The 20,082-nt window shown below is 33.6% G+C and overlaps 1 protein-coding gene across 1 annotated transcript in view; it reads left to right on the top strand.

Annotated features, from left to right (window-relative positions):
- lili (LMBR1-like protein lilipod) overlaps positions 1-20,082 on the top strand; it is a 77,222-nt gene that overhangs the window by 32,061 nt on the left and 25,079 nt on the right. Inside the window, exon 2 of the mRNA XM_072535828.1 lies at positions 2,195-2,459. Coding sequence (XP_072391929.1) covers positions 2,195-2,459 — 265 coding nt within the window. The remainder of the gene's footprint in view (positions 1-2,194; positions 2,460-20,082) is intronic.

Below are 20,082 nucleotides of genomic sequence, written 5' to 3'. Positions count from 1 at the left end.
TCTTGCGGAAATGCTCTGATTGGATATTATCTGCGACCATCTATACACTCATGGTGTGTGTAGCAGAATAGAATTTAAATATATTCTTTTTTTATCTCTCACAAAAGAATTTAAACAAAAAACAGATTAAATGCGCTGTGGATAATAACGTGACATTGAGACTTGGGTATTTATGTTAATAAACCAATAACATACGTAACATTTTTTCGCAACGCTAACTGTGAAAATTGACTATTTGAATAATGGGTATGCATCCATTATTATGTCTGTTAAATGAACCATTATGGTCCTTGAACAATAACTTCTGTAAAAAATTGTAATATTGGTAGATTATTGGAAACTAAACGGTATACAAAATACTTATAGTTTACTTTAGCTTTATTGACGTGATCGTCTTCACGTCATCTAAATACTAATAAATAAAAATGTGGCCCTTTTTTTCAGTGTCGTAATTTTTCTCCATATTTCATAGTAGTGATTAATCACGAAAACCAAACTGTACGTCGTATAATCTTTGTATTTGTGATAAATTTTTAGTGACATTCCAAACATTCCAAATGAATAACACGTAGTTTATGAAATTCCTTGTGCAGACTGCCCCCGATCCTATATACGCCAAACAAATCGTAGATTTCAAAATAGAATTTATGAACATTTCATTTCTGTTCGCAATTTTGATTCAATTTCACCTCTAGGTCAACACCATCTTCATACAGGTCACAACATTGATTTTGAAAATTCCAGCACCATAGCCCCATCCGCTTTTATAAACCAACAATTATCCGAGAAGTCATAGAAATTAAAAAAAACGGGTGTGGCAGTCCAGTGGGACTGCCGGTAGAAGTTACACTTCTATACACGCATTCGCCGTTACAAATTTATTTGGGAGTCAATATGCACAATCATTGCATATGTAATGCTATAGGTAAGGTATAGCAGAAAGAGAAACAGAATTAATAACAACTTACTAACAATTAATAAACAACATTTGACCTGTAATAGGAGTATAGTAAATTAAGGATTGAATCAATATTTTGATGAAAATGTATATTTTTATTTTCATATATGTATGAAAGGAGTTGAATGCAAAAATTTTTTTACACATACTCTGCAGTAAAATTCATTGTTTATTTTGTTAGTAATATAAAAATACAATACAATACACTGCAACATAATTCCATATAATAATACAATACAAATTAGAATGCAATGTTCATAAGTATTTTAAAATGACAATAATATACATAAAAAAATACACTACAATACAGTGCAACATAATTCAATATAATAATACAATACAAATTAAAATGCAATATTCATAAGTATTTAAAAATGACAATAATATACATAACTTTTCTACTTAGGGATATGTTTAATTTATCATGTAATAATATTAATAAAAAAGTCCTGCCCGACTGTGAATCGAACCCCGGTCTCCCGCGTGACAGGCGGGGATACTGACTTCTATACTATCGAGGACATGACACAAACGTATTTCAAAATTGACAGTTGTGGGTCATACAGTGATTTATTGAGATTATTATTTTGAAATACAAAAGACTAATATAATTATGAACATTTAATAAATAATACAAAACATATCACATAAATAATAATATTAATAAATATTTTATTATATATATAATATTATATGTATATATATAATATTAAATGTATATACAAAAGGAACATTTTTATATTCGAGAGAGGAAGAGAGAGAAAATATATCTTCTGTCTCTCGTTTACTCATTATCTTACATATGTAATGATTTCAAGATTCACTCCCATACAAATTTCCAACGTGGAGCGCGCGTATAGAAGTATAACTTCAAAAATGGCCGAATTGTCTCAATAAAAGAGATGAAGGCATACGGTTACCTTCGACTTGGAGACCTCTCATAAAGAAAATATCGTTCGCTCCACCCGTCTAATCCTCTATCTCAAGCACCAATAATGCATTGATTAATGATCAGTATAGTAGTGTGTTCTCGGGAGACTGAGACCTCGGAAGCCCTGAAGAAGACATCGAAGACAATGTCGAAAGCTCGGCGCAATGATAATCGATGCGGTTCAACTCGGAAGACTGTTGAGTTTAATATTAATTCCTGTAATAGTATTAATCTTAGCTTTGTTTTTAATTGTACTAAAAATATGTACTAATTACAATATTTGATATATTTCCGTTTCTTTCCAGATATTCCTCCTGCTCTTCATCATCTTATACGTATCCAGTTTCGCCTTGCTTTGCAGATTCAAACGTCGAGGCAAAGAAGACTACTTCAGTACCGACGAAGATGAAGTCACCGTATATAGGATCAGCACGTGGCTATGTTCTTTCTCTTTGGCGGTTTCTATATTGGCAGTACTACTGCTGCCCATATCGATCGTCTCCAACGAGGTGCTGGTCAACTATCCCAACAGCTATTACATAAAGTGGCTGAATTCGTCGCTTATACAAGGTAAAATTTTTTTATTTTTTATTTACAATATTTTTACTATTAACAGAAGGCTAGGTGGTTGAAGAACTAGGATTTTTCAGTGACATGATGGAAATCTGGTTGACATTGATGAACCCTGGCGCAACCCTACTCCTATTTCTATATAAATTTTATTAACTTTATCATCTATAGTTGAAGATAAAATGTTGTATATAGATGAATATCTGTCCGTTTCTAATACTTTGCAACGAAATTTATGTAGTGTGGTTTGTGTTGTAAATTATGTTTTAAAATTAGAAATCTCGTTTGTTGTATAGTTGTGTTGTTGACATGAAGATCTTGTTAATTTTTTGCATCAATCTTCATGCAGAGTTCGTCGAGTAGAAAGATCAATTTCTTATTATTTTTTACTTCAGCTGTGTATAATGATTGTAAAAGAGGTCGTTGACTATAAAGGTTACTTCACCGATCCTGCGATTGCCTAATTAAACCAAGAAACTGTGTTAATCGCACTAATTTAGTTCGCATCATACAATTATGTATTTATACATTTATAATACAGAGCAATCGTAATTAGAGTAGGCCTTGGAGTAAGACTTTCTTTGGTTGGCTTTCTTTAAACCACAAAAAAAACGAATCTAAAACACGTTTAAGCTCTTGATTACTTTTGTAACTTTTGTCAGGAATGTTATAAAAATGATAAACAAATTATTAAAAAAATTTATTAAAATCCTTTGTAAAAGGTATATATTTTTAAAAACCCAAACGGGCTGTGTTAGACAAAACGTTTTCGGAATCCATTATTCCATCATCAGTGTCCTAGAAAATATATAACCACTTAATTAAAAAGAACGTGAAGTTAAAATTTTGACCAAGGTTAATGAAAAGTGTGGTTAATACTTACTAGGAGTACATGAATGTAGCCACTAAATACATGGGTAAAAACCCGTTAACAAATAATTAGTTACATTTGTTTTACATTATATTTTATAAATTATTAGGATGTTAAAGTTACCGTTGGATTAGGTAACATGGTGACATATGACTCCACGTTGAAGTTGCAAGTCCTGAGACGGTGTGTCTACGAGGACTTAATGGAAGCAACTGATTGAAATGACAATGTTGACAAGTTAGGACGGAACAAGTAACAGAGTAGTCAATATAACTGTATGTGTCTACTTAAGACAAAAGCCAACGTTAATTAAATTTGTTAAAGTAATAGATTTTTTGATATTAAATTAATATAACAGTATCAACCATCAATGTTGTTGTTTTTTAAAAATTGATTTTTATGTGTATGAGATGAAATGTGGAGAGAAGATAATGTGGTTATAGTTAGGCAACCAACTATGCATGTGTGTGGTAGTGTAATGAAAAAGAGATTTTTATATTTAGGCCCTTTATGTTTCTTCAACATTTGGTACTTGGAAAATAGAAAATAGACACATGTAGAAGGTTGAGTTATAGAAATTTTGTTTGATATTGGTGGAAAATGAATGAATATATTTAAAATATGAAAGTGTTCTTATTTCATTCATGTAAGAACACTTTCATATTTTAAATATATTCATTCATTTTCCACCAATATCAAACAAAATTTCTATAACTCAACCTTCTACATGTGTCTATTTTCTATTTTCCAAGTACCAAATGTTGAAGAAACATAAAGGGCCTAAATATAAAAATCTCTTTTTCATTACACTACCACACACATGCATAGTTGGTTGCCTAACTATAACCACATTATCTTCTCTCCACATTTCATCTCATACACATAAAAATCAATTTTTAAAAAACAACAACATTGATGGTTGATACTGTTATATTAATTTAATATCAAAAAATCTATTACTTTAACAAATTTAATTAACGTTGGCTTTTGTCTTAAGTAGACACATACAGTTATATTGACTACTCTGTTACTTGTTCCGTCCTAACTTGTCAACATTGTCATTTCAATCAGTTGCTTCCATTAAGTCCTCGTAGACACACCGTCTCAGGACTTGCAACTTCAACGTGGAGTCATATGTCACCATGTTACCTAATCCAACGGTAACTTTAACATCCTAATAATTTATAAAATATAATGTAAAACAAATGTAACTAATTATTTGTTAACGGGTTTTTACCCATGTATTTAGTGGCTACATTCATGTACTCCTAGTAAGTATTAACCACACTTTTCATTAACCTTGGTCAAAATTTTAACTTCACGTTCTTTTTAATTAAGTGGTTATATATTTTCTAGGACACTGATGATGGAATAATGGATTCCGAAAACGTTTTGTCTAACACAGCCCGTTTGGGTTTTTAAAAATATATACCTTTTACAAAGGATTTTAATAAATTTTTTTAATATATGGTATACAGCCAAATACAGGAACGTAGATTCCTTGTGGAAACAAATTATTATTATTTGCCTCTGTGCAATATATATTAAGTTTTTCCAAAACTTCTACTGAAGCTATGGAACTACTACTAAATGAGCTAACATAAGAAGCTCACTACTTTAAAATCGAGAAGTCCAGTAAAAAAACACGTGCTTTTTAAAAGGTTAGTCACCATCAAGAAATAAGGTGGACAGGACGGGGAATTGTGGAGGAACAAAGACATGCTCTGTAGTACAGTTGTCATCCCAGAGAGCACTTATTTGGTGTGGGATTTCTTGTCAATCAGAGAATCAAACAACTCATAATGGGATTCAAAGCAATAATTTATTGAATCTGCTGCATGTGTCTTTTTCTCAATACGTGTCTTAATCTCTTTGGTTTAGTCTACATTTGATATTATCCATGTTTAAGTATTTGTAGATATCCACATTCTCAATTACAGTATCTTTAACAATCAATTGGATGTTTCCATCTGCTGATTTAGCCATGATCATGCATTTAGTTTTTTTCAAATTCATCCTTAGTCCGTATGGCGTTGCATTTCGTTCTGTATCATGAGTATAAAGGGTCAATTATTTAACAATAGTATTATATTTAAACGCACACGCCCCATAGAGGACAAAACAGCGTTGGAAAAAGATTTCTATGAGGAGCTGAAAGCTGCATATAGACAATGCCTAAGAAATGACGTAAAAATAGGAATGGGACGCATGAATACTAAAGTGGGTCAGGAGTGGATATTCTTCCCTACAATAGCAAACACATTACCCACAAAGCATCGCTCAATATGACAATATCTGGACAGCATCTGGTTCCAACACAGATACATATAAAAAGTAACATGGGTATCGCGGGATGGATATCCGAGGAACTAAATCGATCATTTTCTGATTGATACAGGTATAACGTTACTAAACTTAAAGTCCTTAGTAAGGTCGACGACCTTTCGACTAACCTGGCAGACGGCTAACAGAAGTCCTTTAAATTGTAAGTGAAACAAAATATGGGGGAAAATGCATACAAGTCCACCCACAAAATAAAATAAAAAGAGGAAACGAGGAAAGGAGTACCACTATCACTAACTGATGTAAATGAAGCAATAAATCAGCTATCAAACAATAAGTCACCCGGCATTAACAATCTACCAGCAGAACAACAGATCAGAAGAGCGGAGAAAACCTCAGTAGATGTGTACACATACCGATTACGTGTATGTAGACAAAGAAAGCCTTCCCTAGCGACTGGAATACCGACATATTTTGTACCACACATCAGAAAGTTGACATCCTTGCATTATCAAACTATAGAGGGATCTTTGTAGTCGCCTAAAACCGTATGCAGAAAACTTAATTGGGACATACCAAACGAAAAATACCAATTTATAGGTGGTCAATCAAATACTGACCAGATTTCCACGCTGAGGCAAATACTGGAGGAAACAAGGGAGCTAAACGTAGAAACGCATCAACTGTTTGTCGACTTTGTCTGCTTATGACACAATGAATATAAAAAAGCTCTTAAAGCAATTCAGGAACTGGAAATACCAAATAATCTAGTGGAACTCGTGAAGTTAACAATGGAGAAGGTGGTGTGTCGGGTATGTGTACGGGGAAATCTGTCCTTAATCCTTGAATCTAATAGAGGACTTAGACAAGGGGTGCAATATCGGAGGTGTGTTGTTCAACATGTAGCATAATTTTTTTCGTTAGATATCGAATATTAAATATATAAAAATTTATTTGATACGCCCTTGGCTGATACGTTACAGCGACCTAAAGGTGTTTACTTTTAAATGTTTTTACCGAATCATCTGGAAACAAATATTAACTGTATAATTGTCGAATTTGACCTCGCTTTAGGGTTCAATTTCTTGTAAAAAGCGTCGCGGAGGAGGGACCGTATTAGTTACAATTTTGGATCTGGTAAGAGAATGTACGATTTTGACAGAAGAGACCAGAGTAATGGCAGCGATTGAGGAAGAAGGTTTGTTTTCGAAGAGTTTTAAAAACCAGCAAAAGTTTCCTTAAATTCTAAATTCCATCAGTTTTGGTGAGAAGAAGATGATTTGAGCTCAATATGCTATGTGGCAATCTTTGCAATGCGGTTCGATAAATGAAAATGTTATATCGCTTAAGATTATATAACTGTGAACTATACAAACTCTATAAGGACCCACATACCACATATTGTAAAAGTGATAAAGATCAACCGCATAAGATGTGTTGACCACGTGTTAAGAATGAACCCTAGAAACACTCACCCCCCCCCCCCCCCCCCAGAATATCTATGTTCCAAAACTCAATAGGAAGTCGAACTTGAGGAATACTATGTAAGATATCTCGACGACGTGGAAGAGGATCTCAAAAAATTGGCATTAAACGATCTACAAGAAAAGCATTTGAGAGGAACAAAAGGAAGGATGTCCTGAAGTAGGCCAAGGTCCACGAAGGACTGGAGAGCCATGGTGATGATGAATCAGCATTTCTGTCGTTTGTTTTCGTTTGTGCTTTTCGTATGCTAATCTGGATAGTAATCAAATGAAGAATGTTTTTTCTTGGAAGCCGTTTATTGTTACAAAGCGGTCCTACATCTGTACTAACTTAGCCGGGACTTTCCTACAGATTGAAAGAAAAATACAATACTTCAGATTGAAATATTACAGAAAAATCATCTGGTTATCATTTTTGGTGTTATTAATGCATCAATTACACTAGCATTAATGTTATAAAAAAAAAAAAACAAATCATACAAATAATATGGTGTAAGGCGTAAAAATGCTTCCCACAATACTAAAATCGTTAGAATAACATTAATCACAAACAAGCCATGTTAGTACGTGATCTTTAATTAAAATAATGTTTTACAACTTGTTTTTGATAAAATACCCAAAGCTAATAAACATCATATTATCGTAAAGAACAAACAATGCATAGGTGTTTTCATTCATCGTCGAATGTACTCGTATATTTATGGGAAAATAATTATTTTTATTCTTTTATACATATAAAAGTATATTTATACCGCTGGAGAAACATGGGAATATAGAAAGAATATAGAAATACACTATAATATATCGTCGGTATACTGCGAAAACCAGGTAAATGTCGGAATACCGAAACCGAGAAAAAACGTTTTTAAAGTTTAGTTTTTTATTGTGAATTAAGCAGTCAGCCTGTTTTTGATATTAGGTATTCTAGTGAAAGATGCATATATCTGAAATGATATTCTATCATTAGTTTGAAAAAGTTAAGGCACCTATCTGACTAATCCTAAATTTAAGTTGGAAATGCTATCATTTACCTGGTTTTACCTGTAAATCTAAATAAATCAATTACTCTTCAAATAACATATTTAACACAAATATAATAAACCAAGTATAATATTTTCCAGTTTTGTGATCGATATATGAGGCTTTTACTAGGTAATAGCAATGTTTTAAGGTATTAGTCGATATTTATGACATTTAACTGGTTTTCCCTGAAAATTTTGTTAACATAGGTGTGCAGTTATAGTTATTATTTATATGAATGATAGGCAGTTTTATAGAAAAAATCAAATTTATTTCGAATATAATAATAACAATATTATTATTATGAGGCTTCCTCGTCCGATTCGCCACTGCAAGCAGGCTCTGGCAAGATGTCTGTTACATCATTTCCCGTTTTCAAATTACGATATCACCCGTGATATTCCTCTGGTATCACTCCCTTATCCCATAGCTGTACCAAATCTCTCTTTTCTGCTATGCTAATTGGCAAATGTGCATCATAAAGTCGTTTAAGTTCTTCAAGATTGCTTGTATTAGTTGATAACTTGGCGTGCTTTTTTCTTTTTGACTGCCGTGCAGTATCAGTAAGGAAATAATTGAAGCTTGTTGACATGTCATAATTAAAATAGATTCTGTTTGTCCCTCCTTTCACGCATCTCATTATTTCTATCTTCAACCACATTATTTTTTCGCTGTTTTGGTCTTTTGTCCGGTTTTTAATTAAAGTGTGTGACAAATTTTTTAAATCATAGAAGTCGTAGTATTTAACTTCTTTACATTTGTATGGTTCCATACATACTTTTTTATCATCAACCTTGATATTTTTAATTCCTCTTGCATTTTGAAAAACAGACAAGTAATCTGGCATCGCATAGATAGATCTGTGTTTTTTAGCGGTTTCGGTATTACTCTGCATAGAGTCAACTTCCATATAGGAATGTCCAGACTCTAAAAATTTGTGTTCAATAATATTTAAATGGTCTATGTTTTGAACATCCCATAATAGTAAGGCTGCAATATGCTGATTACGATTCTGTCTTCTGCAGGTATCAGAAAATAAACTTATTTCACTTACATATTCTGGAACACATTTTGATAAGTAGTGGAGTATAATGCTTCCTATTTCAGAACTTCCTTGTCTACCGTTAATTTCTGACCAGTCAAAACAGTAAGCTGCATTTAGTAATGCGGCTTCATATACACACAAATTGTAGACACATAATTTTCGAGAATAATATAGTTTTCCAGTCAATCCACTTGGAATCTGTAGTACGGCCTGTAGATTGAAAGTAATTGAAACAAAATCCCGTTGTTCATTAGATTTTTTCTTATGATTTTGTTTTTTAAGATTACATACTTCTTTTCTTCTCTGATGTTCTCTGTAACTGTCTTCTAAATCCGATTTGTCAATTGGATTAGCCCTATCATATGTATTACAAACTAAACATTGATTATTTTTAGCAACAAAAAAGCTTAAATTATAGTCGTTATAAAATATTCTTTGATATGTAATTTCGCTAACACCTTCCAGTTTCTTCTGCTCACAGTCATTTATAAAAAGTTAGGTACATTTTTCTTATACTTAAATTTTTGTCCATATATCTACGCTTTGAACTTTGGCGAATATAATGTAGGCCCATGGGTGGAAAAGACTCAATGTGAGCCTTCACGATTTTTCGGGTTTTACTGCTTGTTTTATTTGGCGGTGTATGCTTGCCTCTTTTATCCGTATCTGCATAACAGCCTAGAATATCAGTTTTTCTTACAACATCCTGTATTAACGACGCTGATATACAAAGTGTCTTACAAAAAAATTTCTCACATACCTGTATGTCTTGACCATTCAAAGAAAAGTAACACTTTTTGGAAAATGCACGTGGTTTTTTAAACTTCAACGAACTGCAACGACTCTCTTTGGTGGCTCCGTTTTAATACGTGCAATAAGAAAATGTTTCAGGCCTACATATTCTAACTTTCAATAATCACGACATAGTCTTTGTCTGTAATCTTCGCTGAAATAACTGGCACATTTGTAAAAGCACTCTAAACAATTAACTGGTTTTGGCAATTTTGCTGGTCTATGGTATTTTTTTATCTCATAAGGCAAACCCTCAGCACGCCTCCTTTTTGCGACCTTTATTACCCAATCTTTGGGGTTAACTTTTCTCCAACGTTTTAGTGGACGTACCTCTTTCCATACTTTGTCAAGAAGTAGATTTAATATCCAACTAGCTATTTCAGTTGACACTAAATTGTTCGTGGGTGCACCTATTTCAGTATCTTTTTTCTCATCATTTAGGCTATCAAAGACAGCTGTGTGTAAATCATATAGACTTCCTAGAGAGAGCGATCCCTCTTCACTTGGCTAACTATATTGTTCTCAGAATCATCACGAATTGAACTGCTGTCTTCAGTTATTCTATCTGTGTATGTGTTATAAAGATCATTTATGGGTTTAGCTTAGTAACCATTTCTAAATTTTAACTCAACCCGTTTTCAGGTAGAATGAAGTAAGTGTACTTAAAGGTTTTTATTAGTCGATATGAAAGAGAAATTTTAATAAATCATACACGTAAAATGTATTAATGACACTTATCACCTTTTTACTGAATATGGTTTGCAGTAGTAGAAATATATTGTTGTCCGGCATAATAATATATGTGGGCTTACCTTGTTTTACATGCAACAGAACTTTAATTTTATGGAAGTAAGTAGCGATATATTGTTTTATTTGAAAATGAAAAGTTGATTAGGTGTAACTTATTTGTTTATTACACAAATTATCTGCTGAATGGTAAGTCGTATCATTTATTGGGTTTTACCTGTATGTAGAGCCGAAAAAGCTGAGAATTTTGGTATACTTAACTCAATATTTTAAAATTTGTCATTTATCTGGTTTTCGCAGTATACCGACGATATATTATAGTGATCACCAGCTATAAGAAATCAATGCTGCGCATCCTTAGTATTTCACGATAGCCCAGGCCAATAATAAAAAATACAGTGTTTTTTGTTAAAGTCGTCATAACTACTATCTAGCCCATTGGTTTAGATTCTATATGGAATAATAATAAAAGTTATGCAAATCGATCGAAAAACCTTTAAGATATGTGTCAATAGTTTTGTGGTGCAATTATTTATTAACAAACGTTAAAAATAAGTAAAATTTTTAAAATGGAATACGAGCCCCTTCCCATATAAGTTGGCCCACCTATGGAATTTGCAGTTCAAGTCGATTACCATAAACAAATTATACTCTGCATGTTTTTATAAGTTCTCATATTAATTAATATGGCATTTTTATTAATATTTATTGAACACATTACCCTTATGGTTTTTTTATTTTAAACGATAAAAAAATTCACTAAACCCTGGCTATGCATTCACTTATGTCAACATACGTTGATTTTTTCATAATTACGTTAAATCCAGAGGTAGCTATGGAAAAATCACATCAAAACAATAATATTGCCAGTTAGTGTCAAATGTATTTTGTAGTATTGTAAATCTTTTTGGCGTTTGTGGATTGTACAATGGGTCGAGGTAAAGTTATCGATGAGAAAATTTGTTCTGTCATGATCTAGGGCAGCATGTCGTCTAAAGGTGTGGGACAGTTACATTTTATCGATGGAATTGTAAACACGGACAAATATTTGAATGTTTTACAAGAATATCTTTTACCTATTATGGAACACCATTTAACATCAGCGGAAGCTTTTTACCGTCCAACAGGAGTTCGCAAGTTGTCATACCTCAAAAAAGAAATTAAAATGGATTGAAACCATGGCATACCATTACTTTGTGGCGCGAAATGAAAAAAGCTTTGAGAAAACATCCTGCCATGTCCGTCAACGAATTGAAGGAAAAATTGCAAGAAATATGAGATTCGTTTACATTAGAATTTTGTCAGAACTTGGTAAAAACTTGGTATTATTCTGTTTAATCAATAGTTTTCATTACGTTATAAAATATTTTCTATAATTAGGAAATTCAAAAATGTTGTTAGGATCATAAAAATTTTCTAAAATTTACGCTGCGCTTTTATTGTTGTTCTCTAAAATTTTCTTATCAATCTAACTGGCCAACTGATATGGGAATAGGATCGTAAATTGTTAATACCTATTGCAAAAATGATTTTGAAACTTTCAATTTTTCGGCAAAAGGAAGTTTCAGGGGGAGGAAGAAATTGTTTTTATTTATCGAGAGGTTGGAAAGTCTGCACGATAGGTGACACTTTTTTCTAATGAAAAATATTGTTACGCCTGCCCCTTTCCCATGATCAAACAGAAGTCCGGTGTTCGATGACCTGCGGCGCACCAATCTGGAAGTCTGTGGAATGACAGAGAGTTTAAAGCGACAACACTGTCAGCTCCTCTTTAATATTTCCAAGCAGCAACGTGATGCCAGTATATAAAATTTTCTTTAACCCAATTATATCAGTTGAACTACATAAAAAAATAGTAATTATACGTCGAGACATAAAATTTTCCACTGTTGAAATTAAGAAAAAATCAGACGCACTAGCGCGTCGTGGGCACTGCAGTATAGTATGCTTCATGACGCGGTAGCGCGTCTGTAAATGTAGTAAGAGTAAAAGTGATAGTTTTGGAATAAAGACGGAAATTAATAAAAAAAGTTTAATGCAAAAAGTGTTTATTACTTAGAGAAAAAACAAAATAAAAATTTAGGCCAAATATTGGAAACTACAAAATCTTTCAACATTTTTAAATATGAGTTATTGTACAACAGTCTAAACAAAAGCCTGCTTTGTCTGGACAAGAATTACATTCATAAATTGTATCCTTGCGTACACCACGCTCGTAACACTTTCTACACTTTTTTCTCATGATACCACTTTTTTTGTTCTTGACTTCACGTTTCTCCACAATATGATTTTGATTTTCTGGAAGAGATGATGCAACGCTAGAAACTCCATTTGGAAACAACATATCTCTAATAACAGACAAACGAAATTCATACAGCCCAACTCTTCTTCCCGTATATTTTTTATACCAAATATGGGAATTCACCATCATCATTTGTATGATCTGGAAAAAAATTTTGTTTGGCCATCTAACCGTCTTTTTTTGAAAGGGGTAATAGGCAAGCATTTGATCTTGTCGATCTATACCCCCCATATTGTCATTGTATCTGACAATTGCGTTCGGCTTAAAAACCTTTTTACCTCTTCTTGTCACAACTTCTTGCATTTCATGTTGCACTTCTGTTGATATATAGTAAATATCTCGTTTATCTTTCCATTTACCTACTAAAATGCCGCTTCGATATCTTGCAATACTTTCTGATTTCTGAAGTGCAGCATTTTTTACATCTGTTGGATTATCTTTTCTACTCATTCTCAATGTTCCGGTACAATGAGTTCTTTCATCGAGCAACTTTTTGGCCAGAGTAAAACTGTTATAATAATTATCCATGTAAACACAATGAACAACGCCTAATTTTCCCTCTAGTAGTTTAAAAACAACTTTTTCGGTGTGACCTTTGCTGTCAGCATCGTCGTACATTCCTGTATATACCATAAAGTTTAAAACAAGACCGGTAGGTTCTGTCATCATATAAAGTTTAATTCCGTATTTATGTTTTTTATTCTTAATGTATTGTCTGAAATTCAAACGCCCACGATGTAGAATCATTGATTCGTCCAAGCTCAAGCCCCGTCCTGGATAATACAGTGTGCTCATTCTTTCATTAAAAAAATTAATTAAAGGCCTGACCTTATAAATCCTGTCATCAGGTATTGGTTCATTATCTGATGGTTCTTGTACGAAATGTAGACATCGCAATATAAGCAGAAATCTGTTTCTGCTCATGTGGGAGGAGATAATTGGTGTGGTAAACAAGGGGTCGTTCTTTTCCCAATAATCTTGAAATCTGGGCATTTTAACTACACCCATTTGACATAATATTCCCACAAATATACGTAATTCGTTGGGTGTAATAGGTTTCCATTGGATTATTCGAGAATGTTCCTGAAATCCGGTTTTCAAAAATATATTTTCAGCATTCGTATTAGTTTGGTCGCATATATGTTGCAAAAATTCATTCGTCAATAACATGCTATAATAATCAATAGGTCTTTCACCAGGAAGAGGAACTAGCAGTTGTTGTATTTTTGTAAAATGAAACTGTTTCATCGAATTAGGAATTTCCTCCCAAATATCTGTTCCATCATTATTTGCAACAGAGGTATTTATATCCTAAAATCAATACCTCTAGTGAGAAGCGTTGAATAAAATTTTTAAAACATACTTACCCTTGACACAATAGCTGGTACCCCATCATCGTCATCACTTTCATCTACTACATAATTATCATCACTGGACGCATCAAAATCATCATCATCATTATCAGTATTTTCGTCTAAAATACGAAGTAGTTCCTATTCTGTTAATGGTTTTTTTTTTCATTCCCATTTCCTCTTTACACCCGAGCAACTGGGATTTTCATCTTTACCTGACATTTTTTAATTTAATTTTACAAATAATCACTGCTTATATGCACAGACGATGAACGTAAAATGATAACTATTTCCAATAACAGCATTTGGTAAATACCTAAAAATTAGGGTATTCCCCGAAAAACACATTACCTACTTCTTTTGTTCATTAGGGTAATCCCCAAAATCATTAGTTTATTTCATTTTTACATCTTAAATATAAATTAACATTCGCAACAATAGTTAGATAAAGTTGAAAAAGCAGTATTTTATAGCTATGTAAATATTAGATGCCAAACTTCATGAACTAAAACCAAGCACGAAATTATATAATTTTAACCTTTACTGAGGTGCCCACAAAATTAAAAAACTTTAGGTCCATTGCCGACAGAAATAATTTCGTTTGAATATATAATATACACAAAGCGCGCTTACGCGTCGATGGCACTGATCTATAGTCATATTTGGACGCGCGTACGCGTCACCGGAGCTGAAAGGGTTCCAGCGCCCAGAGATTTCTATAAGCGTATTTCAGGCATACGACGCAGTGTACGAAGGATGGATTGTATCGAAAGATATATTTTTTCAGGAAAATTATTTAAAAGTAGAACTGTTGGAAGTTGTCAACAGTTAAAGAGTACAACAACAACACGATTTGAAAATTCTCCGCCTTCAGCCCTATCACTGTGAGCTCAGCACCATATAGTTGGATGGAGCGAAGTGAAACACACAACAAAACTTTTAACGAAGAAGAAGAAGTTAGGAATTTAATTACGGAAGCGTACTCACAAGTTACTCAATAAAAATAGAAAAATTATATAATACACGTAATAGGAGAAGAAACGGACGTGTGGAGACACGACAACATGATGGATGGTAATATTCAACCATTTACTCACATTGGTAGAACGGATAGTAACAATGATTTTATTTGTAGTGACACGGACGAATCTGATGAACAGTAACGTAAGTTATTATGTTTAATTTATAATTAAAAAATATCTTATCAATTCAAAACAATAATTCAACCTCGCAAAGGGGATTAATAAAAATGTTTTTCCATGATTAAGATGTTTACATCTTGAATTATTGTTTCAAAATGGCCTAACATAAAATAGTCTGAAACTTCAACACTATCAATGGAATACAAGAGAAGGATTTATTTATGACAATGCACAGAATGGGCGAAATATGGCAAACCCGCTTGCAATATACCACCACACTGATTCTAAAGTTTGAAACGCAGGGTAGAAGCATAAGCATACGGTATAAATAAGAAGTATTAAATTGTAGAGGGTTAGACTAATAAATATATTTTTGTTCTTCTTCTTCTTATAGTTCCGTGCACCTATAGTGCATTGGCGAATTATCTTGAGGCCAGACGTCTGTCTTTTGCAGCATGCAAAAGATCGTCGTTGTTATTTATGCCTGTCCAGTTCTTTATGTTCCGTAGCCACGACATTTGTTTGCGACCCACTCCTCTCTTTCCCTGGATGATTAGTTGAGGGATTGTGTATTTTTTTCCTCTCAGAATATGGCCCTCAGAGTAGTTCTCTCTCAGTATTTGCCTTTCTTAAGACTTCCTCGTTTCTCACCCTATCTGTCCATGGTATGCGAAACATTCTTCGCAACGTCCACGTTGCGAAGGCCTCATTTTGTTCAGTAAATAAATATTATAAATGAATTATGTTTTTAGTGATTTATTGATTCAAAGAAACTGCGTTTTAACATTTACAATCTACTATTTACTTGATAACAGTATTTACAAAATATTAATCTGTATGTTTAAAATTAACATCGTACCAACATAAATTGTTTTCTTAAAGAGAACATGTAACAATATCGTATAACTTCCTGACTTCCTGATAAACAAAAGCAACGATTGATAATAACCCAACAACTTCCATAAATCAATGTTTGTTTACTTACTCAAGTGACCTGTTTTACTAAAGTGACCTTTCGCTAATCTTAAATCTTTCATAGACCTGTGAACCTGTCCTTCGGATATTGGGTGTTATCTGGCAACATTGACTTCGTGATTATGTTTTTCTTCTTTCAGTTTGTCAATCTCTCTAGCTGTTCTTGTCTATTGTTTTATTTAATGTTAATATACACTCACCGGCACAAAAAACGGAGCACTTGCATGTTTAAAATAGAAATTTAAAATTTTAATTCTCTTTAAACTCTTATTATTATAATAACGTAATCACAAACGAAACTGTTTTAAGTAATTTCCAATAAATAAAACTTATGTAAGTGCTTATCCGAAAAAAAAAAATGCAAAAAAAATCAGAAATAAAGAATACACTATTCTTATTACTTTTAAAAGTGCGGCAGTGGTAAGATGTCTTTACTATAGTACCCTATAGTTTGTGGTCAGTCCATCTAATTTACTTACCGTTGCACGTCATTATCATTGACAGAGATCGAAGTTGACATAGTTGCCAAAGTATAGAAAAATCCTAAATCCATTTTAAATCAAATAGGTCACATATTTATTGCTGTTTGGAAAAGTATCAAGACTGATTTAAATATTTTATTTTTAATATTCAGAATATGACCTTATTTAGTTTTAAATCTTTTATTCTAACATTTCCGTGGAATGGGAGGAGTGAAAATTAACTTGAGAGGGCCAACACTCCTTTGACTTCGAAAGAAAATCCGGACCACGCCACCAGAGTGAAAATTGTAGTAGTTGTGCCGGTGTCAAACCACGACTAGCACAATCAGCAGGGTTTTGGTTAGATGGCACATAATGCCAAGAAGAACATGGTATAAGTTCTTGTATGTGTCTTACTCGATTGGCAATAAAGGTTTTCCATTTATGCGGAGAAGAATTAACCCAAGTAAGAGCAATCGTGGAATCCGACCAAACATGAATATCGGAAAAAGAAAAGATATGCTTAAACGACTCTTTAATGAAGGCGACTAGATCCGCCAGCAATACAGCTGCCAACAGTTCCAATCTTGCAATAGATTGTGTCTTCAGAGGAGAAACTCGACATTTAGCACACACAAGTACAGTTTCAAATTTATCAGAAATACTAAATCGGAAATATACAACGCTGGCGTATCCTAACTCTGAAGCATCGCAGAATCCATGATACTCAACTTTAGAAGATTTATTAAAGCCGAAGTGTCTAGGGATTTGAATGTTTGCAAGGTCAGGTAACTCGGTTTTAAACTGATGCCATACCTGTTGTATTTGTTCAGGTGGTTCATCATCCCAAGATACATTGGATTGCCACAACTGTTGTAGCAGACGTTTGGCCCTTAAAAGACACGGGGAGATGAAACCAAGAGGATCAAAAATACGACTAATTTCCGAAAGAATAGCCCGCTTTGTACAAGTTTTGTCAAGGGGACAGTAAGAATAAGAAAAGACGTCAGTCGACGGGTCCCATTTCAGGCCTAGCACCTTAATAACGGAAGGTTCCTCTTTATCAAACGAACAAGATGTCAGAATATCGGAGCCAAAATCTTGGAGTAGACTGGGATGGTTGCTGGCCCATTTGCCTAGCTCAAAACCCCCGAGCTTTAAAAGTTGAATGAGCTCTAACTGTAGAGAGCGGGTAGATGACAGAGAATCACTTCCTAATAGACCGTCGTCAATATAAAAATGTCGCGTTAAAGCTTGTGAAGCATTAGGGAAACGAGACTCTGCCGACTCAGCTAACTCTTGTAAGGTTTTTAATGCGAGATAAGGTGAAGAAGAAACACCGTACGTAACAGTACGTAAAAAGTATTCTTGGAGAGGTTTAGAAGAATCCGACCTCCAGAGAATTCTTTGATAATTCCAAAATTCTCTGTTTACGTTAATTTGTCGATACATTTGCTTTATATCGCACGTGAAGCAGTAACGAAAATATCGAAAATTAAGTAAAAGCGAAGAGATGTTCTTTTGAAGCTTAGGACCTGTATATAAAGTATCATTGAGAGACACACCTCGAACGTCACGTAGACTGGCGTCGAAGACAACACGAATTTTGGAAACAAGAGACGAATTAACAAGTTGTTTTTTGAAAACTGCGTGATCAGCAAAATAATACGAGGTAGGCGATTTAAAATCGGATTCAGGAACCGGGACCATATGTTGGGAAGTAATATATTCATTCATAAACTCAACATATTTTTCTTTGAGATCCGGAATTTTCTTAAAACGATTCTCTAACATGCAAAAACGACGATATGCTTGAGAATAAGTATCGCAAAAGACAGGATTGGGTTGTCGAAACGGTAGAGGAACAGAAAATCTGCCTGTTGACTCTCGGAAAGTAAATGCCTTATAAATATTTTCACAAACTTGATCGTCATGGGACAAAATGACAGGTTTAGATATATTTTCGACTTCCCAAAACCTTTGTAAAAGACTATCTATGTTTGTATCCATAGACGTATGTAAAGCGGTAAAATTACAATTTGAAAGATCCGTAGAGACTCGCCCTTGTAGTACATAACCGAAAATGGTTTCTAAAGCGACAGGTTGGTTTGGTTCGCCAAGAATTCGACCAGACTTTAAAAAGAGAGGAACTAATTCAGCACCTATCAGCATGTCTATCGGACCGGGTTGATAGAATGTGTGATCTGCTAATTTCAGATCACGTATATGAATAAGATCGTGAGGATTAATAAATACCTTTTGATTTGAACACACCTTTTTCACAATGATTGCGTCCAACGAGAAGATCGGGCCGTCACGATCACACGGTTTAATATGACAGAACGTGGTACCCTGAGTGGTACACGTCGACATTCCGTTTAGACCTTCCACTGGGATTGATAAATTATTACGGGAAAGACCTAAGCGCCGAAAACAACTATCTGAAACAAAATTAGCCATCGAGCCTGTATCCAGTAGGATACGAACTTTCTGAAAATTACCGTAGACATATTTAATGTGTATCAAACATGTTGATAATAATACAGACGAGAATGTTAAACGTGATTGTGTGGAAAGGTTAGTTCATTTCAGTTGACAGCTAACGGCAAAATTATGCTCAGATCAGTTTCATAAGTTATGCAACCAGAATATCACGCTTTGTACCGTTCCTCTAACTTATTCTAGTCGACGGATTAATTTGCAGTGAACGTTGAAGAGTATATATTATTATGTTTATTTTATTTTGTCGTTGTCTAGAATCAAAGCATTTTAACGAATCGCAGCATTATCTCCTTGGTCTTTTTCGTCTTTATACGAGTTAAAAAATCAGTTTAAGCTTATTGTAATTCGCTTTTCATTCAGTATGCTAAATGTATTATTAATCAAACACAAATTTTTTTCTACCTCCAAATAAATTAGCTGCTTTGTTATTGCATATATCGTCATTTTTCTTCTGGTGCCATATGCTAGGCACGTAGTAGGCGTTCACGCTGTTTGTTGAATGCATAGCCTTCTAATTACTGTGCTAATATCAGGTATGTTGTACCAGTTTCTTATGTCTCTTATGTTTCTTATCTTATAATTACTTTAAAGAATTATAAACGTATTTTAGAGCCTACAGTGTTTCTTATCGTGATGGATATGAACAT

The sequence above is a fragment of the Diabrotica undecimpunctata genome, chromosome 6 (genome assembly GCF_040954645.1).
Source record: "Diabrotica undecimpunctata isolate CICGRU chromosome 6, icDiaUnde3, whole genome shotgun sequence".
Classification (NCBI taxonomy): domain Eukaryota; kingdom Metazoa; phylum Arthropoda; class Insecta; order Coleoptera; family Chrysomelidae; genus Diabrotica; species Diabrotica undecimpunctata.
The sequence above is the reverse complement of the archived record's forward strand: the minus strand, read 5'-3'. Positions and strand labels throughout refer to the sequence as shown.